A 22001-nucleotide genomic window follows, 5' to 3' on the forward strand; every position below is an offset into this window, starting at 1 on the left:
GAGCTGAACCCGCTGCGCCACTGGGGAGGCCCAGTTTACTTTTTTAAACTAAGTAAGTTCATTAGTCTTCCCTTATGCACAGGCACTTAATGATGCTCAGAGAACAATAAAAGCTAACCAGACCTGATGGTTTCTTCTTATGGAATCATGCCACCTTTCCTTTGAGTGTAAAAGGAATGCAACTCTTCGTAGGGATCCTCCAGCTTGTCTATTATGAAAATAAATTCAATTGCCTGTGTTTTCACATAGCCTTTGAATGAGGGTCTCTGACACAGTCTGTGTAATGTCAACTTTCACATTTTAACCAATTTTTCAACTTCTAACTTCTATTTCGAACTTCTTGGGTAACTGCCTTCCAAGCTGAGAACTTTGCCAATATCTTCCTTTTTTTTTTTTTAACTTCTAAAGAATAGTCTCACTCTGGGACTAGCTGTGTGGTTAGGAAGTTTAGAGCTGATGAAGGCAAGTTCTGTGAGACTCAGGTTCCCCACTCTTGTTTCAGCCAGATTTGCCTTTATTTTCATATATTGCCTTTCCATACTGAAATCATATTTCCATATTTTCTTTGAAAATGTGACTCAAAACATTGGTTTTAATGTCTTTACCATTTGCTAATCCGTTAGCTCTTGTCTGTCTGCTTCAAGAAACTACGGCAAAAGTAAACAAAATAATATTGGTTAGATAATCAATATTGTTCTAGAACTTCACATATAGTGTCATTTAATTTTACAGGAACCCTTAGGTTAGTTATTATGGTATCCATTTAAAGATAAAGTTCTGGGGCCTCCCTGGTGGCGCAGCGGTTGAGCGCTGGGTTGCGAAGCTGCCCGCAGCCTCCGCAGCTCCGGTTCGATTCCCGGCTGCTCCCCGGCCACTGGAGGAGGGTCCCACATGGCACGCAGACCTCTCCTGCCGCCCGCTGCTCCCCTCAGCAGTGTACCTCGGTCCTTCTGCCTGCTCTGCTCCCTGCTCTGGCTCTGGTGAATTCTCTCACCCTCCCGCGCTTCTGACTGTACCCAGTGCTTGTATAAATAAATAAATAAATCTTAAAAAAAAAAAAAAAAGTACTTAAAAAAAAAAATAAAGATAAAGTTCTGTAGCATTAAGTAACTTCCTGAGGTCACAAAATTGCCAAGTGGTAGAAGCTAAAATTCAAATCCAGGTCTGTTGAAAAGCCATGCTCTTTGCTTCATCATACTCTAACCAGTTCTGCAGTAAAGATCTCGTCAAATAAATAACTAATTCATATTTATGTATTCACTCAAATACACATTTTAAAGCATTATTTGCCCATTTATTTACTCACTTATCTATTATATTGAGAGAATTTTCTTGGTTTTAGTTTTTTGAGGGCTCATATAAGGAATTGGGGATGTTTGATTATATGTGCCTTTCTATTAGCAAAATAATTTACTCAATACCTATTATATGCAGACACTGTGCCGCTTTAGAAAGAGAAATAAAACAGGGTCCCAGTGCCTTCTCCACCTTTGGAGACTCTAGCATCACAGTGCAGGAATACTATCAAAGGTGCATCCCAGGAGGGAGGCCTGCACTAGGGGAGAGTCTTGGATGAGTCATTTCTGTGTCAGGGACAAAGCAGTCCTAGCTCAGATGAGAACTGGCCTCACCTCCTGTGTGGAGCAGAGGCCCAGGAGGTGGTTAAAGCCAGAGGGCAGAGGCCCTAGGGTGGGTGTTAACTGCTCAGGAATGTTGATGGAATGCAGGGCCCTCCCACACGGACGTGCCATTTGGTACCTGACTCTGACCACACCCAGCCCTAAATGGAAGATTTTAGTCCTTTCCCAAAGAGATTATTTCCTCCACTGAGGCTTCCAAGGAAAATAAATAGAGTGCAGAATGATAAGGCCTCTGTCCTGACAGTGGAGCAGTTCCTGGAAAGGGAGCCGAGGGAAGGTGAAAGAGGGTGTTCACCTCAACCTTGCAGCCCTTGGTTGTGGCACCAGTTGCCAAAAAAACCTCCCACCTCCACCCTGGGGATCACTGGTGCATCAAGCAAAACCACAGTCCTGTACCCTACCCTTCCTGAATAAGTCCATCAATAATTAGTCCTAACTTCTTACGCTTTATCATCTTGTGCTGATCAACTACTCTGTGTGTTTTATTTCATCAATATGACAACACTATAGAAGTGTTTTTTCCTTTTTAAAAATGCAGTACAAACTATACATTAATTGACTTAATGACTCTAAGATTCTAGCAGTAGACACAAAAAAGAAGGGATATTATTGTTTTCATTATAAAAATAGAATGTGAATTTACTTGGAGGGAAACATACAGTGCATTGTAACAGTTTATGACTCTGGTGGGTTTGGGGGTAATTCAAAAAACTATGTATGTGTGTGTATACGATATGTATACATCCTCATAGATACACATATAAATTATACATTTAAAAAATTAAAATGCAGAAGTAGCCACTGAGTGGAGTTTCCCAGGGTTCTACAGTAAGGCTGGGACAAGAGAGGGTTTGAGTGTTGGCGTTCTGACCCCAAGTCCAGCGTGCTCACCATCAGACCACGGCCAGTCTGCAGAGTAACCCATAGGAAGCCTCTCAAAATCTGTGACTGTTTTGGGAGATGCCACAAATGTTTTGGGTCCTCTGGACACCAACCTAGTCTAAATACAAGTGGCTAAGGAGAGGTTATGAAATGCTGATGTCACATTTGTTACAGGGCAGGGAGAGGGGCACCCCAGAACCCCCAAACCTACCTGCTCTAAATAGATTCTGAAATGCACTATATCAAGACAAACCATATAGACCTTTAATAAAAAAGAACTTTAATACAATTAGTGTGCAATACAAAAGGGAAGAATATAGTTTCCAAATCTAAGCACCCAAAGTTACCCTTCCCCTCGTAGATAAAAGTCTAGCCAAACAGAATTGGCCCAAAGCAAGGCCCGAAAGCCTGCCACAAGTGGAAAGCACCTTCTGGTGGGGAACCATAGAAAAGGGTCAGAAACAGACAAGTCTGGGAGGAAAAGAGCAAAATCAAAATCAAGATAAAAGCTGCCACTGGTAACCTCCCCATGGGTCTCTCACCCATATTTGTTTCAACCAGTCCAGGACCACAAAGCAAGTGCAGTTTCCTTACATGTCTCTCTGCTCATTGGGCCTCCTTCAGGTCACATTCTGGCTCTCCATCCTGCTTCCTTCCTTCTCCAGTCTCCTCTCAAGCTTCTTCCTCCTCCCTGCTCAGCTCCACCCTCCCTTGGTGGGGCAGGGAACCTGGAACCTCCCCTTTTCCTAGGGACCTGTTACACACTGACCTACACATTCGCACCAGAATTCTGTGGCCTAGTACCTCTCTCTCAGGTACCAGGCATCAAGCTCATCTAGGTTTGTCTTCCCTGACCTTGCCTTTCGATGTACCTGGAATGTCTACCTGCCCCACCTTCCTTCCACAACCAGCCACCTCTAGTCTGCTTGTCAAAATCATACATATTCTGCAAAACATAGGAGTCCCCTCCTCAAACTCTCAGGGTACTTAGTCTCGCCAGCTGTATTTGCAAACATATCAGTATCTTAGCTTCCCGATAAAGCATAACATCCTAGAACACAGCACTCTCTTTACCTATCTTTGACTACCTCAAAACACAAGCTGTATCATTCAATGCATTTTGATTTAGTGCATAAATGCATAAAGTAGTTCGCTGATTTATTTAGTTACTAAAACACTGAGAGATGTGGATAGCTTTTCTCAAGGTATTTCAAGTGCAAAAGCCAAAAGGATTTACCCAAACAATTGCCCTAGTGCAGAGAACCCTCAGGGCAAGAGCAGCCCTCTTTCTGCTGAGTGTGGCACTAGACGCTGTAGATTATTTCTTGGTGTCAGTGTGGGCTTGACGGGAGATGGAGGGAATTTGAAGTAGGGCTACATCTAGGCTCTGGAGTCCCACAGACGAACATAATCTGACTCTGTCACTTGTTGTATGGCACCAGGGAGCTTATTTACCATTTAAACTTTAGCTCCCTTGTCTGCTTTATGAGGACCTCCTCACCTGTCAAGCTAAATGCAATTAGTTTCTGCAAATTAGATGTGTCTGTATCAAGGACCTGGTAGAGGGGTACATACTTAGAAGGTACTAAAGTTTATCTCCTCTTTTCTCCCCCTCCCCTAATATGTCAGGGTATTTTTATTTGCCAATTATTTTGTGAAGATAACAAAATATTAAGAAAATAATGGTGTTTATATGGGAAGTAAGTGACAACTTTGACCATGTGTTTACCCTTTGGATCCCAGTTTGCCAAGGCCAAGGATGGGAGGAGGTGTCCAGTGGTCACCACTTCACGTGTGACCTTGTTGACTGGCAGTGCCTCACTTCATTCCTCAGAAGTATGCCGTCAATGCAATCCATACTTTCAAGAGTCCCTAGAAACTACTGATCAGACTCTGGCAAGATTTATTCATTTTTCTTCTTTCTAAAATTACAGTGATTCCTGTGTTTAGTAACAAAATTTCTTCCTTTGCTAAGTGATTGCAAGACTTCGGTTTGGATGTTTTGGAACACAAAAAGACAGTACCCAGCAGCCTATGTGGTCATAGAATGAGACTCATAGCAGTTCTTGTCTCTACTTCCTATTAAATGTAATGTTCTGATTGTGCCTTCAGCTGTGGGACAGCCTGAAGATGACTAAAGACGACTCCCCTGTTCGTTGCTTCCAGGGCCTGCTGATTTTTGGAAATGTGATTATTGGTGTGAGTAAAGAATATTTTTTCAATTCTATTCTTCCAGGAGTTGTGATTTATTTTTTTTTAAGATTTGTTTATTTACGCATACAAGAACTGGGGTATAGCCCAGAGCTGCAGGGGGTGAGAGGATTCACCAGAGACAAGAGTGGGAAACAGAACAGGCAGACTGACTGAAATACACTGCTGAGGGGAGCAGTGGGCGAGACAGGAGAGGTCTGCTTCACCATGTGGGTTGCTCCCTGGCTGGCCGGGTATCAAATTTGTGCCACAGTGACTGTGGATAGCTTCACAGTGCTGTGCTTAACCCCTTGTGCCACCAGGGAAGCTTGTGATTTTTTTTTTTTAGATTAATCAAAAGTGAGAGTATGAGAAAAAATAACAACAATGTAATTACTGGCTCCCAACAGTTTTTCTTTATTTTAAGAAATGTATTAGGAAAATATACTAGCTGGCATTTAATTGTGTAACCATATATGACTACGCTATGTGTCTAAAGACCATGGTTTAAAGAAACAGATATTTTCCTCCCGATCTTCAAGCACAAGAATCTGAAAGGAGCCATATGGCCAGTGCCAAACACTCCCACCCCAAGCATGCTCTGGTCTTTGCTTCCTATTTCACCTTGGTTTGTGTTCTGTGGGACTCCGGGTTGTTGGAGAGAGATGTTAGTGTCTCTTGTTCTGGTCATGTAGAGCCCAGTGCCAGGATGTGAGGGTGTCTCAGAGGCCAGGCTGTGTGGACAGTGAGGCCAGAGAGCACCTATGGGTCAAGAGCGCAGGCACTCGGCCCAGTTCTGCTTCCAGCTCTAGATAAGCATTGCCTTCCAGGGCCAAGATCCTCATCTGGACAATACAGAGGGCTGGAAAGATAACCACTGAGCTTCCTTCCGCTCTTACATGCCGTGACTCTGATTGATAGGACGGGGCTAATTTAAATATTACCATAGAAGAATGTGGGTTATGGGGCTGTGGGAGAAGTGAGGGGTCACCTTCATACCAAAAGATGTCATTTGAGCGATTCACACCCCAAGGACTTTATAGATCGTCTGAAATGGTCTTTTCCCAGATAACAGAGTGATATGGAGAAGGAGACACACAACCAATTAGTTAGATGGAAGGAGCTGTTTGATTTCCTGGCAATGAGGAGTTTAAGTCAGTTGCTTAAAGGTTCTGCAGAGAATGGAGTTCGTCTATCTTAGCCACCCCACTTCTCCACTCCCTTTCCCAGCACGACCCCCCTGGCCACCACCCTGACTGAACTCCTTCTCCTCCAGATGTGTGGCATCGCCCTGACGGCCGAGTGCATCTTCTTTGTATCAGACCAGCACAGCCTGTACCCACTGCTGGAAGCCACCGACAATGATGACATCTATGGGGCAGCCTGGATCGGCATGTTTGTTGGCCTCTGCCTCTTCTGTCTGTCTGTTCTAGGCATTGTGGGCATCATGAAGTCCAACAGGAAAATTCTCCTAGTGGTAAGACCTTAAAGCTCTCTACAGCTGTCTCCTGGACGAATTTTGATGGATTGTTTCTTCCCTGAGTACAATGCTTTGATTTTCAGTGGGGAAGACAGGAGCAGAGAGCACCAGTGTGAGGGGCAAGAAGGAGGGGGTGGTGCCCTCCACTACTGCCAGTTTGAGATTCCAATTCAGAGAACCAAAGGGGAGGCACTTGGAGGCACTGATGTTGAGTATTTTCCAGATCTGTGCTTCCTCAACTGGACCAAAAGGTACAGGCAGGAGTTTCATAGGCCAGAAGAGAGACAGAGTAAAAACGTAATAGTAAGCTTAAAATATTGTTTTAATATTTAAATTATATTAAAATTTTAATATCAATCAGGTACTAATATAGTAAGATATAAAATACAAAATATGCATTTGAATTTTCATTTTACTTGAATTTGTATAAGAATGCATGAACCTTTTTGCCAAGTATGAGCTCAAGGCTGCTGCTTTTCTGTGACAACCTGCACTTCTAACATTATGCTCTCTCTCTGCTTTTGTATTTTTTTTAAAGACTTATTTATTTATACATTCAAGAGCTGGGGTACAGGCCAGAGGTGTGGGGGGTGAGAGGATTCACCAGAGACAGAGTGGGGAACAGAACAGGCAGACTGACTGAAATACACTGCTGAGGGGGGCAGCGGGTGAGCCAGAAGAGGTCTACCTTGCCATGTTGGTTTCTCCCTGGCTGGCTCAGAGTCGAACTCATTCTGCAGAGGCTGTGGATTTCTTCATAGTGCAGTGTTTAACCCCTTGAGTCACCAGGAAGGCCCTCTCCCTGCTTTTGGGGGGACCCTAGAAAACACTTATGTGTGCCACTGTAGAGAGCAGCTTCAGCTCCCAACTGCCTGTGGAGACCTGAACTCTGAGGTCTCTGGAGAGGCTCCCCTGGAGAGGCTTCTGCCTTAAACCACAGACAGCAGATTCATGCCCTGTCTTTGCAAATGGAAGTAAAGTTGCAAGGAGCAGAGTTAATCCTCAGGTCAGGGTTTAGCCCTCTACCCTCTGCCCATGCTCAGGACAGCAGTTTCTCACAGTGAGGGGATCCCACCCCCATTCCTCACCCCTAATAGATCCCTACCCCAAAAGCTGCAGGACCTGAGTTCCACCTTTATGGAACAAGTCCAGCAACTTAAGGTGTTTATTGGTTTACTTAGCCCGTGAACTAATACTGACCCAGTACCCAAGGAATTCAGAACATTGACATTCTCAGATTCCTTTGTGTCACTTGGTTCTAGGGCAAAAGCTCTCAGTTTTGGAGGGTGGGAAAAGATATTGAGGGAACAGGGAAAGGCGTAGGTGTCCTTGGATACCAGCTTCAAGCACAACCCTGTCTGGGCCAACCCTGTGTGCCTGACACAGCCAGGAGCACCAACAGGGGTTGGTGTGGGACGCTGATGGAGAGGACACCCATGTCCCCTTTATGGGGTGTCTTGAAGGGAGTGTCCTGAACCTCTGTAAGGGGAGCCAGCAGCAAACGTCTTGGCAAAGAGCAAGACAGCAGCTAATACAGGGGGGAAATGCTATGAGCACTCTAAAAGTTGCCGCTGCTGTTAACTTTGCAGCCACTTTCTCAGAAAGTCTCCCCTGCCCAGGGAAGAAGTCTCCCTGTGCTCCCCACCAGCACTCACCACAGTGCCCCTTCCTCCAGAAGAACCCAAGGACCACAAGCCTGAGTGTAAGGCGGAGGAAAGCAAAGACAGAGCTCCAGCAAACAGACCCAGCACAGATTCAGAGGCCATCGCTGTTCAGAAATTTGCATTGGTGGTGGTAATTTCACGGGGAATATAACTGAGATTAGAAAGCATACATTGTAAAAAAATGAAGAATGATGTCAAAATATATAAAATTTAAAAAAAGAATTAAGAAAAAAGGGGGCAATGTGCTGTGGAGGCAGCATGGGCACACACAAACACACAAACACACAGTAGCAGCAACACACAGGCTGCTCATTTCTCTCACCTGACCCATATAACTGAGAGGGGTGATGTGTGACAGAAAATGCAAGTGAGGGGCTGTCCTAGACGATGCCTGTCCTTTCTAATAAGACTTCTATGTTTGTCAGAGGGACAATGGCTATGAAACACAATCCTGTTCATCTTTTTCTGAATATTCAATGAACCATAAAGAAAATCTTTCCCAGTGAGAAAGAATTTATGTGACTCTACCTTATGTCTGATAGACTGAAACTCCCTTACTAGTCATTGACCTAACACACATACACACACATATGCACACACACATGCACGCCCATGCACACATATAGATACACCAGTTTATTCTCTTATATTTGTTTTTCCCTGTTAAAACAGAAATTCAGGATAGTAGACTGAGAAAGCTCTGTATTCAGTGATCATTTGTTCTCTGGTTAAAAGGAGACCAAGTCTTAGCCAAGCAGTTGATCAATGAAGGTTTGTTAAATAACTGTGAATGGTTGGATGATGATATTTAGATGAATGTGCTGGAACAACATAACAACTATTTGTAAAAACAATACTTCTCTCTGTGGAGGTGAATGTAATTTTTTCATGTGTTTCTCTTCCAGTATTTCATTCTGATGTTCATCGTCTATGCCTTTGAAGTGGCATCTTGCATCACAGCAGCAACACAACGGGACTTTGTGAGTATAGTCTCAAAAAGCATGGAGCCAAATAACCATATGAATCATCACCATTATTAGATCAACACTGTAACGACTGACCTTACTCTGTACCAGACACTTAAAAATGTATAGTAATAGCACATATATCACTTTACTTAATCCTCACAATAACCTTATAAAATAGGTTATTATCAATATTGCCATTTTAGAGATTAAAAAACAGAGACTTAAAAAGGTAAACTAACGTCTCCAAGTTACATAGCTGGTAAGTGAAAGAGAAGAATCCTGAATCTTAGCAGTCTGACTTCTGCTGACTATCCCTGGCCTCACCAGAACCCAGATCTGGAAGCCCTCTGCTCTCTACAACTCTCTAGCCACTGAGTTCCCAATAGAATGATCCAAAATCCACTGATCTAAGATATCCTCTCAATTCAGCAGTCTGCTCAATCTTTTTCTTCATTCCAGGCCTCAGCCACCCTTCGATAACTGTCTAACCTGGTCTCACTGGGACGTTTTTTGAAGATGGGGGTCTTTTCCCTTCATGGGCATCTCAACCACCCATATCATCCTCACAACCAACCTTCAGCCCACAGAGCACAGTCTAACTCCAGGAGATGATGTTCAGTGTCTCCAGCAACAGGTTGAGCAAATCATTTTGCCTCCTTGGGGATTAATTGCCAACTCTCTCTCTTGCGTTTCCTCCTCCCACTGTAGTTCACACCCAACCTTTTCCTGAAGCAGATGCTGGAAAGATACCAAAACAACCATCCTCTAAACAATGATGACCAATGGAAAAACAATGGAGTTACCAAAACCTGGGACAGGCTCATGCTCCAGGTAATGCCTGCTGTCTTGGAAGGTGACAGCTAAACCAATATTCAGGGGTGCATGAGTGGTTGGGGGTGAAGTCAGCATCCCGTGGGCTTTCCTTCTAAAAGAGACCTGACAAAGGCAAGTTTATCTACTCTTATTTACTGGCAGGGCTCAGAAGTTGTATACATGATTCAGCTGTCATTTGGAGATTTTTAGTAAATATAAGATATGGTACATTTTCCATACCTGCTTTGTACATATAATCTCAGCTGTTACCTTGACGCAACTGGCAAGGGCCATGGAAGACAATTCTGTCTCTCTCATCCTCTGACAGGACAATTGCTGCGGTGTACATGGTCCATCAGACTGGCAGAAATATACATCTGCCTTCCGCGCTAGGAATAACGATGCTGACTATCCCTGGCCTCGCCAATGTTGTGTAATGAACAATCTTAAACAACCTCTCAGCCTGGAGGCCTGCAAACTGGGAGTGCAGGGTTATTATCACGATCAGGTGAGTTCTCTCTCCTCCCAAGGCCTGTAGATGATCCTGTTCTTCATGAGGAAATCACTGTTAACTGTGGGTAATATCCTCTCAGTAAAAAATTCTGCATCCTTTCTCCTAAATCTCATGTTAACTCTTTCCATCTGTTAGTAAAATGTGAATGCTAATCTAGAGCTAACCTGAGGAAAATTACATTTTAATAAAATTAACAGAACACAAACATTGCAATAGCAAACCAACTTTGTTCAAATGAAAATTTCCAAACCATTAAACAAAGGTGTGTTCTGCTAATTTTTGCAAAACAACATTTTTTGGTTCCAAAGTACTGGCAATTGCTGCAGATAACTGCAGAAATTATACATCCTCATTCCTTGGTCAGTTGGTAATGGAGCAAAGTCTTCATAAAGTATTAGAAGATGGCTTACATACAGATGTATGTAGAAAAGTTGTTTCTAGACTGATGAGGATGATATGATGATGGTGAAAACTAACATTTATTGACACTTACCAAATGCCCAACACTGTTCCAAGTGCCAAACACATTAACTTATTTAGTGCTCAAAGCAGGTACCACTATGATCCTTATTTTATAGATGAGGAACAGAGACAGAGATGTTAATAAGTACTTTGCCCAAGGTCAGGAATCAAGTTCCAGCCATCTGGCACCAGAGCTTAGGTTCAAAGCCTAGAAATAAATTGGTAATATTCCCCCAAAATCTCTGCTGAGAACCCATATACTTGTAGTAAGTCTCAGAAATGCTGTCTACTGCTTTTTGTCCACTGCCACTTTGAGGAAAGTTAGTTGAGTGCAGTTCAATAAACGAGAAGTATCAAGCTTGCTAATTTCGGAATACACCACAAATACAAGCTCATCACCACTCAATTTCCTGTTCCCCAACCAAATTCCAGCATCTTGAAAGTCTCTGTCTCTGATACCCTGTGCTCCTACTTTCTCAGTATCACTCATTCTTCACCCTTGACATAATCTTTTTTTTATTTTGTTTTTATATGCTTTTCTGGTTCTCTCTATCCCAGTCCCCAAGATTCCCATGCCCCACCATCCCTCTAAGTGATAGATTTCTTTGATCCTCCTATAACAACCTTTTTCTACTAAGCAAAATATGCCACGTCAGTACCTCATATTCCTTACCTCTATTATTTTATTTGACACTTTGAATCATGTTATAGTTATTTGTTCACAAGTCTATTCTTTCCTATGAGTTTCCTTGAGGGCCATGCATTTTTCAGTGATTTATCTTTTGAACTTAACATAATGCCTGGCACAAAGCAGGCACAAATAAATACCTGGTGGCAGGTGAATGAGGAGGTAAGTGATTCTTTCTCACATTCATTTTGGTGCTTTTCTAGAGCTACAATGCACAAATAAATGCTAACAGAATAAGGAAAATCATCATAAGTTTGTTAAAAATAGAAATCAACCAAAATTCACATAGCACGTTATACATACGTACATACAAACATACATACATACATACATACATACATTCTGCTGATCGCTATACCTCAAGAACATTACAGTGGAACTAAGGAAGATAAATGATTAAAAAAAGAAAGCATTGTGAAGAGCACTAAATGAGATGAGGTGAAAAAAAAAAAAAACTAGGGCTTTTGTCTGAGCTCCATGAGGGCAAAACCCAGCGCCTGACACCAGACCTAAGCAGGATATTCCACACACTGACAGAGGAATGATCTCCCAGGATTGCTGGGAGAATCAAGTGGGCAATGGATATGAGTGTTTGTGAACCAAGCACGTCACAAGTGATTATGTTATAATCACTACTTCCTTAGAAGTGCCTGTAGAGGCAGGAACTGGGCACAGGGCAGGTTTTCTGATCCCATGCAGACCCGGTAAAGGAGGAGTCAGAGTCCTCAGTAGTTTTGCAGGTTTTTTATTAGGGTTCACCAGGCATATGGCAGGCAGGGGTGCTGGCTGGGGGGCTGGGAGGCTGGCAGGCCTCCCAGCCCCCAGCAAGTCTTCACTCTATCTGGGCTCTCTGGCGTTCGTTCTGCTGCTTCTCGGCTTCTATTTCGGCTTCTGCTTTGACTTCTACTGCTGCTGCTGCTGGCATCCCTTGATGCCGCCCTTAAAAGCACAGTCTTAGCCCAGGTGAATCCCATCTACCTATGCCCACACCCTACTCCAGGTGCCCGCCATCAGGCATGCATTCAGGACAAGGATCCATCATCTATCCTGATGGCAGAAGGGCAGAAAAGCCTGACATTTTCTTTACCCTACAGTGCCATTTAGCTTATCAGTGTTTATTAGGTGTGTACTTCTGCTCAAGCATTGTTCTAGATTTAGAGATTCAATAATGCACAAGTGTAAAGTCAGGAATGGGCCTCTGAGCAGGTTTTCTGATCCAGCAGACCAGGTAAAGGAGGAGTCAGAGTCCTCAGTGGTTTTTTGCAGGTCTTTTATTGGGGTTCAGTGGGTACGTGGCAGGCAGGGGTGCTGGGGGGCTGGGAGGCTGGCAGTCCTCCCAGCCCCCAGCAAATCTTCACTATCTGGGCTCTCTGGTGTTCTCTGCTTCTGCTTCAGGCTGCTGCTTCTTTCGGCTTCTACTGGCGTCCCCGTGACACCACCCTTAAAAGCACAGTCTTAGCGCAGGTGTACCCACTTCAGGTGCCCGCCATTAGGCATGCATTCAGGATCACAGGGTTCCCTCATCTATCCTGATGGCGGGAGGGCAGAAAAGTCTGATTTTTTACCTTACCCTACAACAAGATAAAAGCTGTGCCCTAGTAGAGTTTGTACTTGGAGACAGACCACAAAGAAAACATTACCAAACAAATATATGGCAAATTCCAGGTAGTGATAAATGCCATGAGCAGAAATAAAGCGGGTTAAGAATATGGAGAATGATGGAGGAAAGAGTATTTTTCTATGTGGTTGTCAGGAAAGGCTTAGTTGAGATATTTATACTGAGGTCTGAATTAAGTGAGGAAGTGAGACCCTCATTTAAAGAAGATTAGGAAAGAGCTCTGAACAAAGAAAGCAAATAAGTGGAAAGGCCCTGAATTAGGAGCATTCTTAGCTTCATGAAGGAACATCAAAAAGATTAGTATGACAAGGTAGAATGAATGAAGAGTGGAAGTCAAGTTGGACCTAGATTTTGTAGGAACTGAAGTTTATAAAATTTAGAAAGGAAAAAACAATGAAAAATGTGTACACAAAATTAGTAACAGGGCTTTGACATAGTTCAACAGCTAAGCAGCCCTGGTGTTGAAGCTCACTACATTTATAGTGAGACACCTGGGGTGGTGGCAGCTGGCTTCATGGAGAGGTGGTGCCGTATTTTACAGAGCATCACAGGCCAGTGTGAGGACCAGGGCTTCATTTTAAAAGTGGTGGGACTTGGGCCTCCCCGGTGGCACAGCGGTTGAATGCTGGGTTGCGAAGCTGCCCGCGGCCTCTGCAGCGCCGGTTCTATCCCCGGCTGCTCCCCGGCCACCAGAGGAGGGTCCCACAAGGTGCGCAGACCTCTCCTGCCGCCCGCTGCTCCCCTCAGCAGTGTACTTCGGTCCTTCTGCCTGCTCTGCTCCCCACTCTGGCTCTGGTGAATTCTCTCACCCTCCCGCGCTTCTGACTGTACCCAGTGCTTGTATAAACAAAAAACAAACAAATAAATAAATAAATAAAACATGCCTCTATTAAAAAAAAAAAAAGTGGTGGGACTTAATGTTTCTGTGTCCTTTGGGTAAATATCTGGGAGTGGAATTGCTGGATCATATGGAAGCTCTATCTTTAGTAGGTTGAGGAATCTCCACACAGCTCTCCATAGTGGTTGGACCAGTTTGCACTCCCACCAGCAGGAAAAAGACTAACTTTAATAACGAAAAAATCAAAATCAACAAGCAACTATAAACCAGAGACACACTACGTGGGTGGGGAGGGGGGACCGGAGAGGAAGGATTAGGGTCAAAATAAGGGGGGTGCAATTGTATGGGGAATATAATCAAAATGAAAAAGCATACATTGTGCAAAGATGAAAAATGATGTAAGAATTATAAAATAAAATATTTTTAAAAAATTAAAAAGTAAAATAAAAGTGGTGGGACTATGTTGACAACACCTGAGAGGAGAAATTCCATACTGTCAAAAAACGAACAATGATGTAAGAAAAAGGGACTGCATTACAAAATAGATTTAAATAAATACATAAAAGTGGTGGGAAGTCATTTTTTTTTTTTTGAGCAGAGAAAAAAGTGACCTGATATACATTTTAAAGGATCACTGTGGCACTGTATGAAGACTAATAGGGTGCATACAGTAGAATCAGGCCTCAGGGGACCCATTAGGAGGCTATTGTTATCATCCTGGAATGAGGCCATGGTGGACCAAGGTGGTAGCAGGAAGTGGTAAGAGTTTGAATTTGAGTTGTATTTGTAAAGTAGGCCCAAAAGGATTTGCTCAATGTTTGATTTCAGATAACAGAAAAACAGTTAATACAGGATAATACTGAGGTTTTCCATTTGTGCATCTAAGTGAATGGAAGTACCTATAATATAAATGGAGAAGAGTAGGGCCTCCCCTGGTTGAGCACAGCGCTGTGAAGCTGTCCACAGCCTCTGCAGCACTGGTCAATCCCAGCCAGCTGGCAAGGGTCCCACATGGCATAGCTGAAGTCTCCTGTCGTGCCCGCTGCTCCCCTCCGCAGGGTATTTCATCAGTCTGCCTGTTCTGTTACCTGCTCTGTCTCTGGTGAATCCTTTCACCCTCCCGTGCATCTGGCCTGTAACCCAGTTCTTGTATAAATAAATAAATCTTTAAAAATAAATAAATAAATGGAGAAGAGTAAATGAGGAGAGAAATCAAGGCATAGCAAAGGCAGGGCATATGGGTGGGCTAACAAGGGACTAGTCAGGAAAGACAGAACCTCAAGTGACCACCTGCAGCCACTTCAAATTCTTTACTAGGATATTCCCTGTGGACTTCAGTGGTTCAGCCTGGGTTTTGCATTTCCCACACATTCTCTGTGGTTCTCAGGACTTTAGTAGAGGTCACTCTGGGTGGTCAGTCATCCACCATGTGTTACTTCAGCACAGTGACTAGAATAGGGTGAACCATATGTAAAATTTATTGGTTGTGGCATGCATGAATGAATGATTCCATGAATAAAAATGAATCACTCTTGCAAGCACACTGTGGCTCCTTAAGCTCTCACTAGAATCCAATAGAGAGATGTTGAAAGCAATTTTATCTAAAAATAATTATGAGGGCCTCCCCAGTGGCGCAGCCATTGAGCGCTCGGTTGCAAAGCTGTCCACAGCCTCTGCAGCGCTGGTTCGATCCCCGGCAGCTCCCCGGCCACTGGAGGAGGGTCCCACATGGCGCGAAGACCCCTCCTGCCACCCGCTGCTCCCCTCAGCAGTGTACTTCGGTCCTTCTGCCTGCTCTGCTCCCCGCTATGGCTCTGGTGAATTCTCTCACCCTCCTGCGCTTCTGACTGTACCCAGTGCTTGTATAAATAAATAAATAAATCTTTAAAAATAAATAAATAAATAAATAAAAATAATTATGGGCCTCCCTGCTGGCCCAGGGGTTAAAGTCTCAGCACTGTGAAGCTATTGGCAGCCACTGCAGCACAAGTTTGATCCCTGGCCAGGAAACTAACCCACATGACACAGCAGGCCTCTCCTGTCTTGCCCACTGCTCCCCTCAGCAGTGTATTTCAGTCAATCGGCCTATTCTGCTCCCCGCTCTGTCTCTGGTGTATACTCTCATCCCCACTGCACCTCTGACCTACACCCCAGCTCTTATATGCATAAATAAAATAAATCTTTTTTTAATAAATAAAAAATAAACAAATCAAAAAGTAACCTTGTGCTCAAGCAAATCACCAACAAAATCTTTTAGAAAACAATTCACATTTTAAAAATACTTTACACTGTCCATGTATTCAATACACAAAAATAATGCTATGCTGAAATAGCAGCACCTTTGTTAGACTATTTCCTCAGCAAAGCAATGTTAAACTGGCTGCCTCCCAGGGTGTGGAAATAGCTTAGTTATACAGAGTGTCGGATTTTGGAGTGGCTGATTCAGTTAACAATCTATTTTCTTGCCCATATTTTTTCTTTTTCTGGTTCTTCTCACATGGGTGTGAAATTGGCCATCCCTCTAGGGCTGCTATGAACTGATCTCCGGACCAATGAACCGGCACGCCTGGGGGGTTGCCTGGTTTGGATTTGCCATTCTCTGCTGGACTGTGAGTACTGCTCGATATGTTTTATTTCTGAGAGGATGGTAAGGAGAGACCTTGAGAATACCCCTGCTTAAAACCAGCCACACTAGGCTTCTCTGGGAACAAAACCTTGACTGAAGAACCTGCTGGCCCTGGAGCAAAGACAGTAGACTCCCTTTGGAGGGGGATGTTAACTTCCCCTGCCAGGAAGAGGTATACCCTACTTCCCAGATCTTCCTGGTTGACTGAGATATCCTTGCCTTCCCTCTCATGACATGTCCAAGACTGACATCTCTCTAGATGGCTCCTTCCAAAGAGCTGCCTCCAGCAGTGCCATTTGTCTTTCTGCCCACTTTCTCTGATGCACATGCGTCAAGAGCTAGAGTGGTCTTCCTCAGCCCTAGCTGCCAGTAATACCTCCTGAGGGAGCTTGGGGGCCCAAAGAGGGCAGTGGAGCCTTCCTGAACCCCAACCTGACTTTCTGATTCAGTCGATCTTATAGCAAGGCCCACACTTTTATTTTTTTTTTAATTTTCCAGTTGATTCTAATTTGCTATCAGTATTAAGAACCATTACATTCAGGAAGTAGCCCTGAACTTTTAGATTCAAAGCCCCTTTACTCTCTCAAAAATATTGAGGCCTCCAAAATGCTACTTTCTATTGATAGTATAACCTATTAGAAATTAACACCAAAAAATTTAAATGCATACTAATTTATTTAAAATAACAATGAATCAATTGCCCGTTAGCATTAATAAAATATTTTTGTGGAAAAGATGACTACTTTCCAAAACAAACAAAAAAAAATAGCAAGAAAAGTGGCATATTTTTATAATTTTGTAAATCCCTTCAATTTCTGGCATAAGAGAAGACAACAGGGGTCTTATATTTGCTTCTTCATTCAGTCTGTTATATGTTGCTTAAGTGGAAGGATTTGAAGAAAACCCGTTCCCCACATATATTTAGTTGAAAAAAATCATCTTACCTAAAGATTATTGTGACTATTCTTCCTTGACACTATAAAAAACTTGACAAATAGTGATCTTAAAGGTTATTTGCACTATGCAATCTGAAACGATGTCAACAAATTTTTCAGACACTGAAATACATTACATTGATTTGTAAAGCACTTGCATAACTCTTCTTTACCCAGTTATGGTTCTATAACATCATGCATTAACTATTTGGGGAAATGTTGATATTATGCAGAACTCCCAGTATTGGCCAATTTCCTTATGCAATACCCAAACCTCATATTTATTGAAATTGCTACATTGAAAAGATGTTAAGCCAATATTGGGATGCTATCAAGTTCATAGTGATGGATGCAAGTTTTCTGACATTTGTTTGAAAGTCAAATTTATCATTGGCAACAAATATTGTCAGTTGTTTTCCTTGAAGTGACAGATTATAAATTTTCAAGAAAATGTCTGCTAAACTCCCAACTCTAAATAGCCATAGCTTGTCTATTAGTCATTTTTTTTTTCAAACGAAGATAATGTTTCATGAAGAATGGTTAGTTCACACAGCACTTTTCCTTAAGACAACTGTCCTATTTCAATATGCAACAAAACTGCTTTTATACATACTTCCTTTTCATCATACAGAGTATAAAATTGATGTTCACTCAAAGGTGAACATTTAATAAAATTAGTAATTCTCACTACTACATCAAAGACAATCTCATAGCCTTTAAGTATGACTACTAATAGTTTAGTGCCTCTGCCTTGATTCTTACTAAGATACCTCTAGTTTTACTTACCTCTGCTTTTGCACCTTCAGTACAAAAAGTGGAAACAGCAAAAAGGGCAAACAAGTCTTATATTATTATGCAAACAGTCTTGACATCACGGACCCCTGAACAGGTCTTTTAGGGGCTTGTGCATCTTTTAAGAAATGCTGGGCTGGGAGTGAGAAACTGGGTGAGGTAGGAAAAAAGGGAATATCAGTTCCTACAGGTCTTCTATGATTCCTGGATCCATCCTCCTTGGGACACCCCATGTACCCCTCTGTCATAGTCACTCTACTGTGAATTCTCTGTCAAAGCCTGCAAGCTGCTCCCTGTATCCACAGTACCTAGCAGAGCACATAATACATGCTTGCTGACTTGTTGAAAGAATGAAAATTTTAACAGCGAAGTTTCTATTCGTGCCATGTTTGCAAGAGCTAGGGGATAATATTTAAAGTCTTTTGAGACTCTTAGAACTCTAGACCAGCTGAAACCTTTAATATTTGCACAGACATCAAATGGACTCTGGATGCCCTTGAAATTCAAAGGAAGGAAGGGAACTGAATGTGTTGAGGGTCTGCTACAGACAAGGTATCATATCCAGTACTTTGAACTCGAAATCTCTACAATGGTAGCTAGGTAGGTAGCCAGTCTCTCATCTTGCAGAATGAAAAATTCATTGTTTCTTAGAATTGCGCTTAAGAAAAGCTCTCTAGGCATGTCCAGCTCGTTACTGATTACAGAGGTGCTTTCCTAAAATGGTAAATTCAACACTGAAGCTGACTGCTTGGGTTCAAATCTCAGCTTTACCACAACTACTTCAGTGACCTTAAGTAGATTGCGTATCTTCTAGCCTCAGTCTCTTTGTAGGGCTTGGAAGCATTAAATTGAACTACATGCATAGCACTTAGAACAATGACTGATGCATAGTGAATTATCAATAAACATTAAACTTTATTATTCATTATCTCATCCAATCTTCTCTTAGATAGGTGAAGAAGATATTATTATTTTATAAATGCAGGGAGTATGTGGAAGATTTACAAACAAAACTCAGATATTCTAACTTAGCTGAATCACATAGCTTGAGTTCTCTTCTCTTTAGGGGTAACCATTCCAGGTCATGAGCATTTCTGGGATAAGAAAGCATCCCCTAGTAGGAGAGGTTCAATACTAGACATGAATTTTTTTCCCAAAATGGTACATACTGTAAATAGGAATCCACTAAAGGCTAATTAGCCCTGAGAGAAAGAAGGAAGAATTTCCCCAGGGGCAATTTAGCAATGAGTTAGGGTGCAGATTGTGGTAGGAAAGTGGGAAGTGATAGGAGGGCTTGATGTTGTCTAAGACAAGATTATTCTTGCAAGTTAAATGCAGATTAAAACGACAAGGAGATACCACCTCACACCAGTGAGAATGGCACATATGAAAAAGACCTTCAGACCTCTGTACTGGAGAGGATGCAGAGAAAAAGGATGCAGAGAAAACCCTGTTACACTGTAAGAATGTAAACTGGTACAACCATTATGGAAAGCAATCTGGATTTACCTTTTAGAAAACTGAAAATGGAAATACTGTAGAACCCAGCAATCCCACTCTTGAGCATCTTTCTAAAGAATATGAAACCGTCAACACAAAACCCCATATGCTCCACAATCTTCACAGCAGCATTTTTTTTTAACAATAGCTAGGACGTGGAAGCAGCCTAAATGCCCGTCAACAGATGACTGGGTCAAGAAGATGTATACCCACACTATGGAGAACTATTTAGCCATTATGCATCATTTCTCACAGAATGGAGGGAATTTGAGAGAATTGTGTGTAGCAAAGTAAATCAGAATGATAAAAACAAATATTGGACTTTTACATAGCGGACGATTGGATAATATAAGACTCTTTCAACAGCAAGTAGACATAAGTAAACATCCTGAGAGCCCTGAGGTTAAGAGGCAGGGATGAGGGAAGGGGCCAGGGGAATAGAGGGACGGTGGTGGGGAAAACAAAAGAATTGTGCTTCCTCTGAAAGCACTGCATGCCTGCCGAGGGAGGAGACCCTGACCAACCTCACCTGCAATACTTAATTGTGATCATGCTCAGTTGTGTATTATCTCTTTAAATCATCACAAAAAATTATTAATCTTAAAAATCCAATACGCCTAAAGCCTCAACAAACCTGATGACATTTTCCCCCAAGTATGAGATGTTTCTGAAACCAATCCCTTGTTCATTTTTCCTTTGTTTTTTGTTTTTTTCTCTTTGCATTCTAGTTTTGGGTTCTTCTGGGTGCCATGTTCTACTGGAGCAGAATTGAGTATTAAGAGTACAGTGTCACCGCCCAAGCGCCTTCCCCCAGTGACTCAGGGGCTGGTGCTGGAAGTGCTCTCTCTTTTTATTCCACATCCGTGCCACCCGGAAACGTGTTCGTTCTTACGCAAATTGCCAAGTGAGGTGGTGTGGCGTTTCTTTCAACTCCTGGGCTCCCGGCAGTTTCACCACTCATGTTTTCACTCTGGACCAGGACTCTGCAACACTTTCATGACTGAAGAGACAGGGAGAGTTTAGAAAGTAGAAAATAACAGTTCCCATCTCTGCTTACATTTAATTTCGGGATTTAATGACATTCAAAGGAACCTGTGTTATTACAGAAAGTCAAGTCTGTATTTGGATAACAAATGTGCCTTTCTTTCTTAATACTTTCTAAAAGAAGCCTTCAAAGACGCATGCAGCTTAACAGTGTCTGGGTAAGAGAACTAAGGAAAGGGTTGCTGAAATACGTCTTTTGCCTTTTGTTCTATGGTGGCTCCTACCTAAGGAGACGGGATGGTGATCTCTCAATGCCACCTTGGGATGCTTTTATTCTGCAGAACAATGCTCATCTTGAGTTAACAATGGATGAAATTTCCTCTCAGATGCTGTAGTTTAGTAATTCTCCCATGTGTTTAGTAATATGTGTTTAGTAATTTCCCATGAATTAAAAAATATGTGTTTTGGGGGGGAACAAGTAGGAGCCTGTTACATATTTACCAGTCTCAACTTGAAATACCTTTTAAACAGGGGAGAAACCAGCCAGCCGGTAGGTGGATCATTTATGGTGACTTTTTTCTACTGTCAAAATATTTCTTTTCTAAACTGTTTCTATTTGTGGTCCTGAAAGAGATTGTTATAACTCAACATTTGTTTAACTAGTATTATAAATAAAGGCAAATTTTAAATATGTTTACTTTCTTTTATTTTTTCCAGTGTCATAATTGATCATCTGAGTCTAACCAAATGAGTTTTCCAACAAAGAGCATTCTCAGGCTCCTGAGAATTCAAATTTAGGAGACGGGAGAGGCAATAGTGGGTGGTTTCCGGCCAATGCCGGTAACCCTGCTGTACAGTTAAATGGTTAGAACTTCTGTGTACTTTTAGTTTTCACTCCATTACACTTAGCTCAGAAGTGGTGGTGGAGATGCTGTTCTTCAAATCCTTTCTCTCCTATACTTAGAAACAATGGAAGCATCTCCATCTCCAACTGTCAAACTCTGTCCCCTATGAAGAAAATATAACTGTCATTTCAGGGTCCTACCACCCATCTCACACCCTGACCATGTTCCAGGGAGTTAGACCGAGCCCTGGGCAGTGGACAGTGGAGGGACAAGGGAGTAGCAGTGGGGTTGGGGAGGGTGTGTGTGTAGGGGTGGGGAGTGGCACTCCTCTCTCATGTACTGGGGTAAAGCTGAGGAGACTGGGGGTAGCAATTCTCATCCTTGAATCCTAGGAGACTGGGTCATAGGCACTCAATCAACTTGTCCTGCCCTGCTTCATTTTCTCTCTCCAGGACAGGGCTTGTGGTGGTCAAGATAAGTGGCAGCTGCCCTTGGCTGAGAAGGTTCTCTGTGATCTGTTCGGAGAGGAAGAGGAAGAAGGAGTGCCCTTTACTCTGGGCAG

The 22001-nt window shown here is 42.6% G+C and overlaps 1 protein-coding gene across 1 annotated transcript; it reads left to right on the plus strand.

The window, feature by feature from the left end:
* Positions 1-4652: 4652 nt before the first annotated feature.
* Positions 4653-20389, plus strand: UPK1B (uroplakin 1B; the record flags this gene model as incomplete). Its single annotated transcript, XM_084230981.1, has 7 exons — positions 4653-4721; positions 5989-6189; positions 8762-8836; positions 9533-9655; positions 9966-10145; positions 16283-16366; positions 20339-20389. The coding sequence occupies 7 exons, from the start codon at positions 4653-4655 to the stop codon at positions 20387-20389; spliced, it is 783 nt and encodes a 260-aa protein (XP_084087107.1).
* Positions 20390-22001: the final 1612 nt, after the last annotated feature.

The sequence above is a fragment of the Talpa europaea genome (assembly GCF_964194135.1).
Source record: "Talpa europaea genome assembly, chromosome: 4".
NCBI classification, from domain to species: Eukaryota; Metazoa; Chordata; class Mammalia; order Eulipotyphla; family Talpidae; genus Talpa; species Talpa europaea.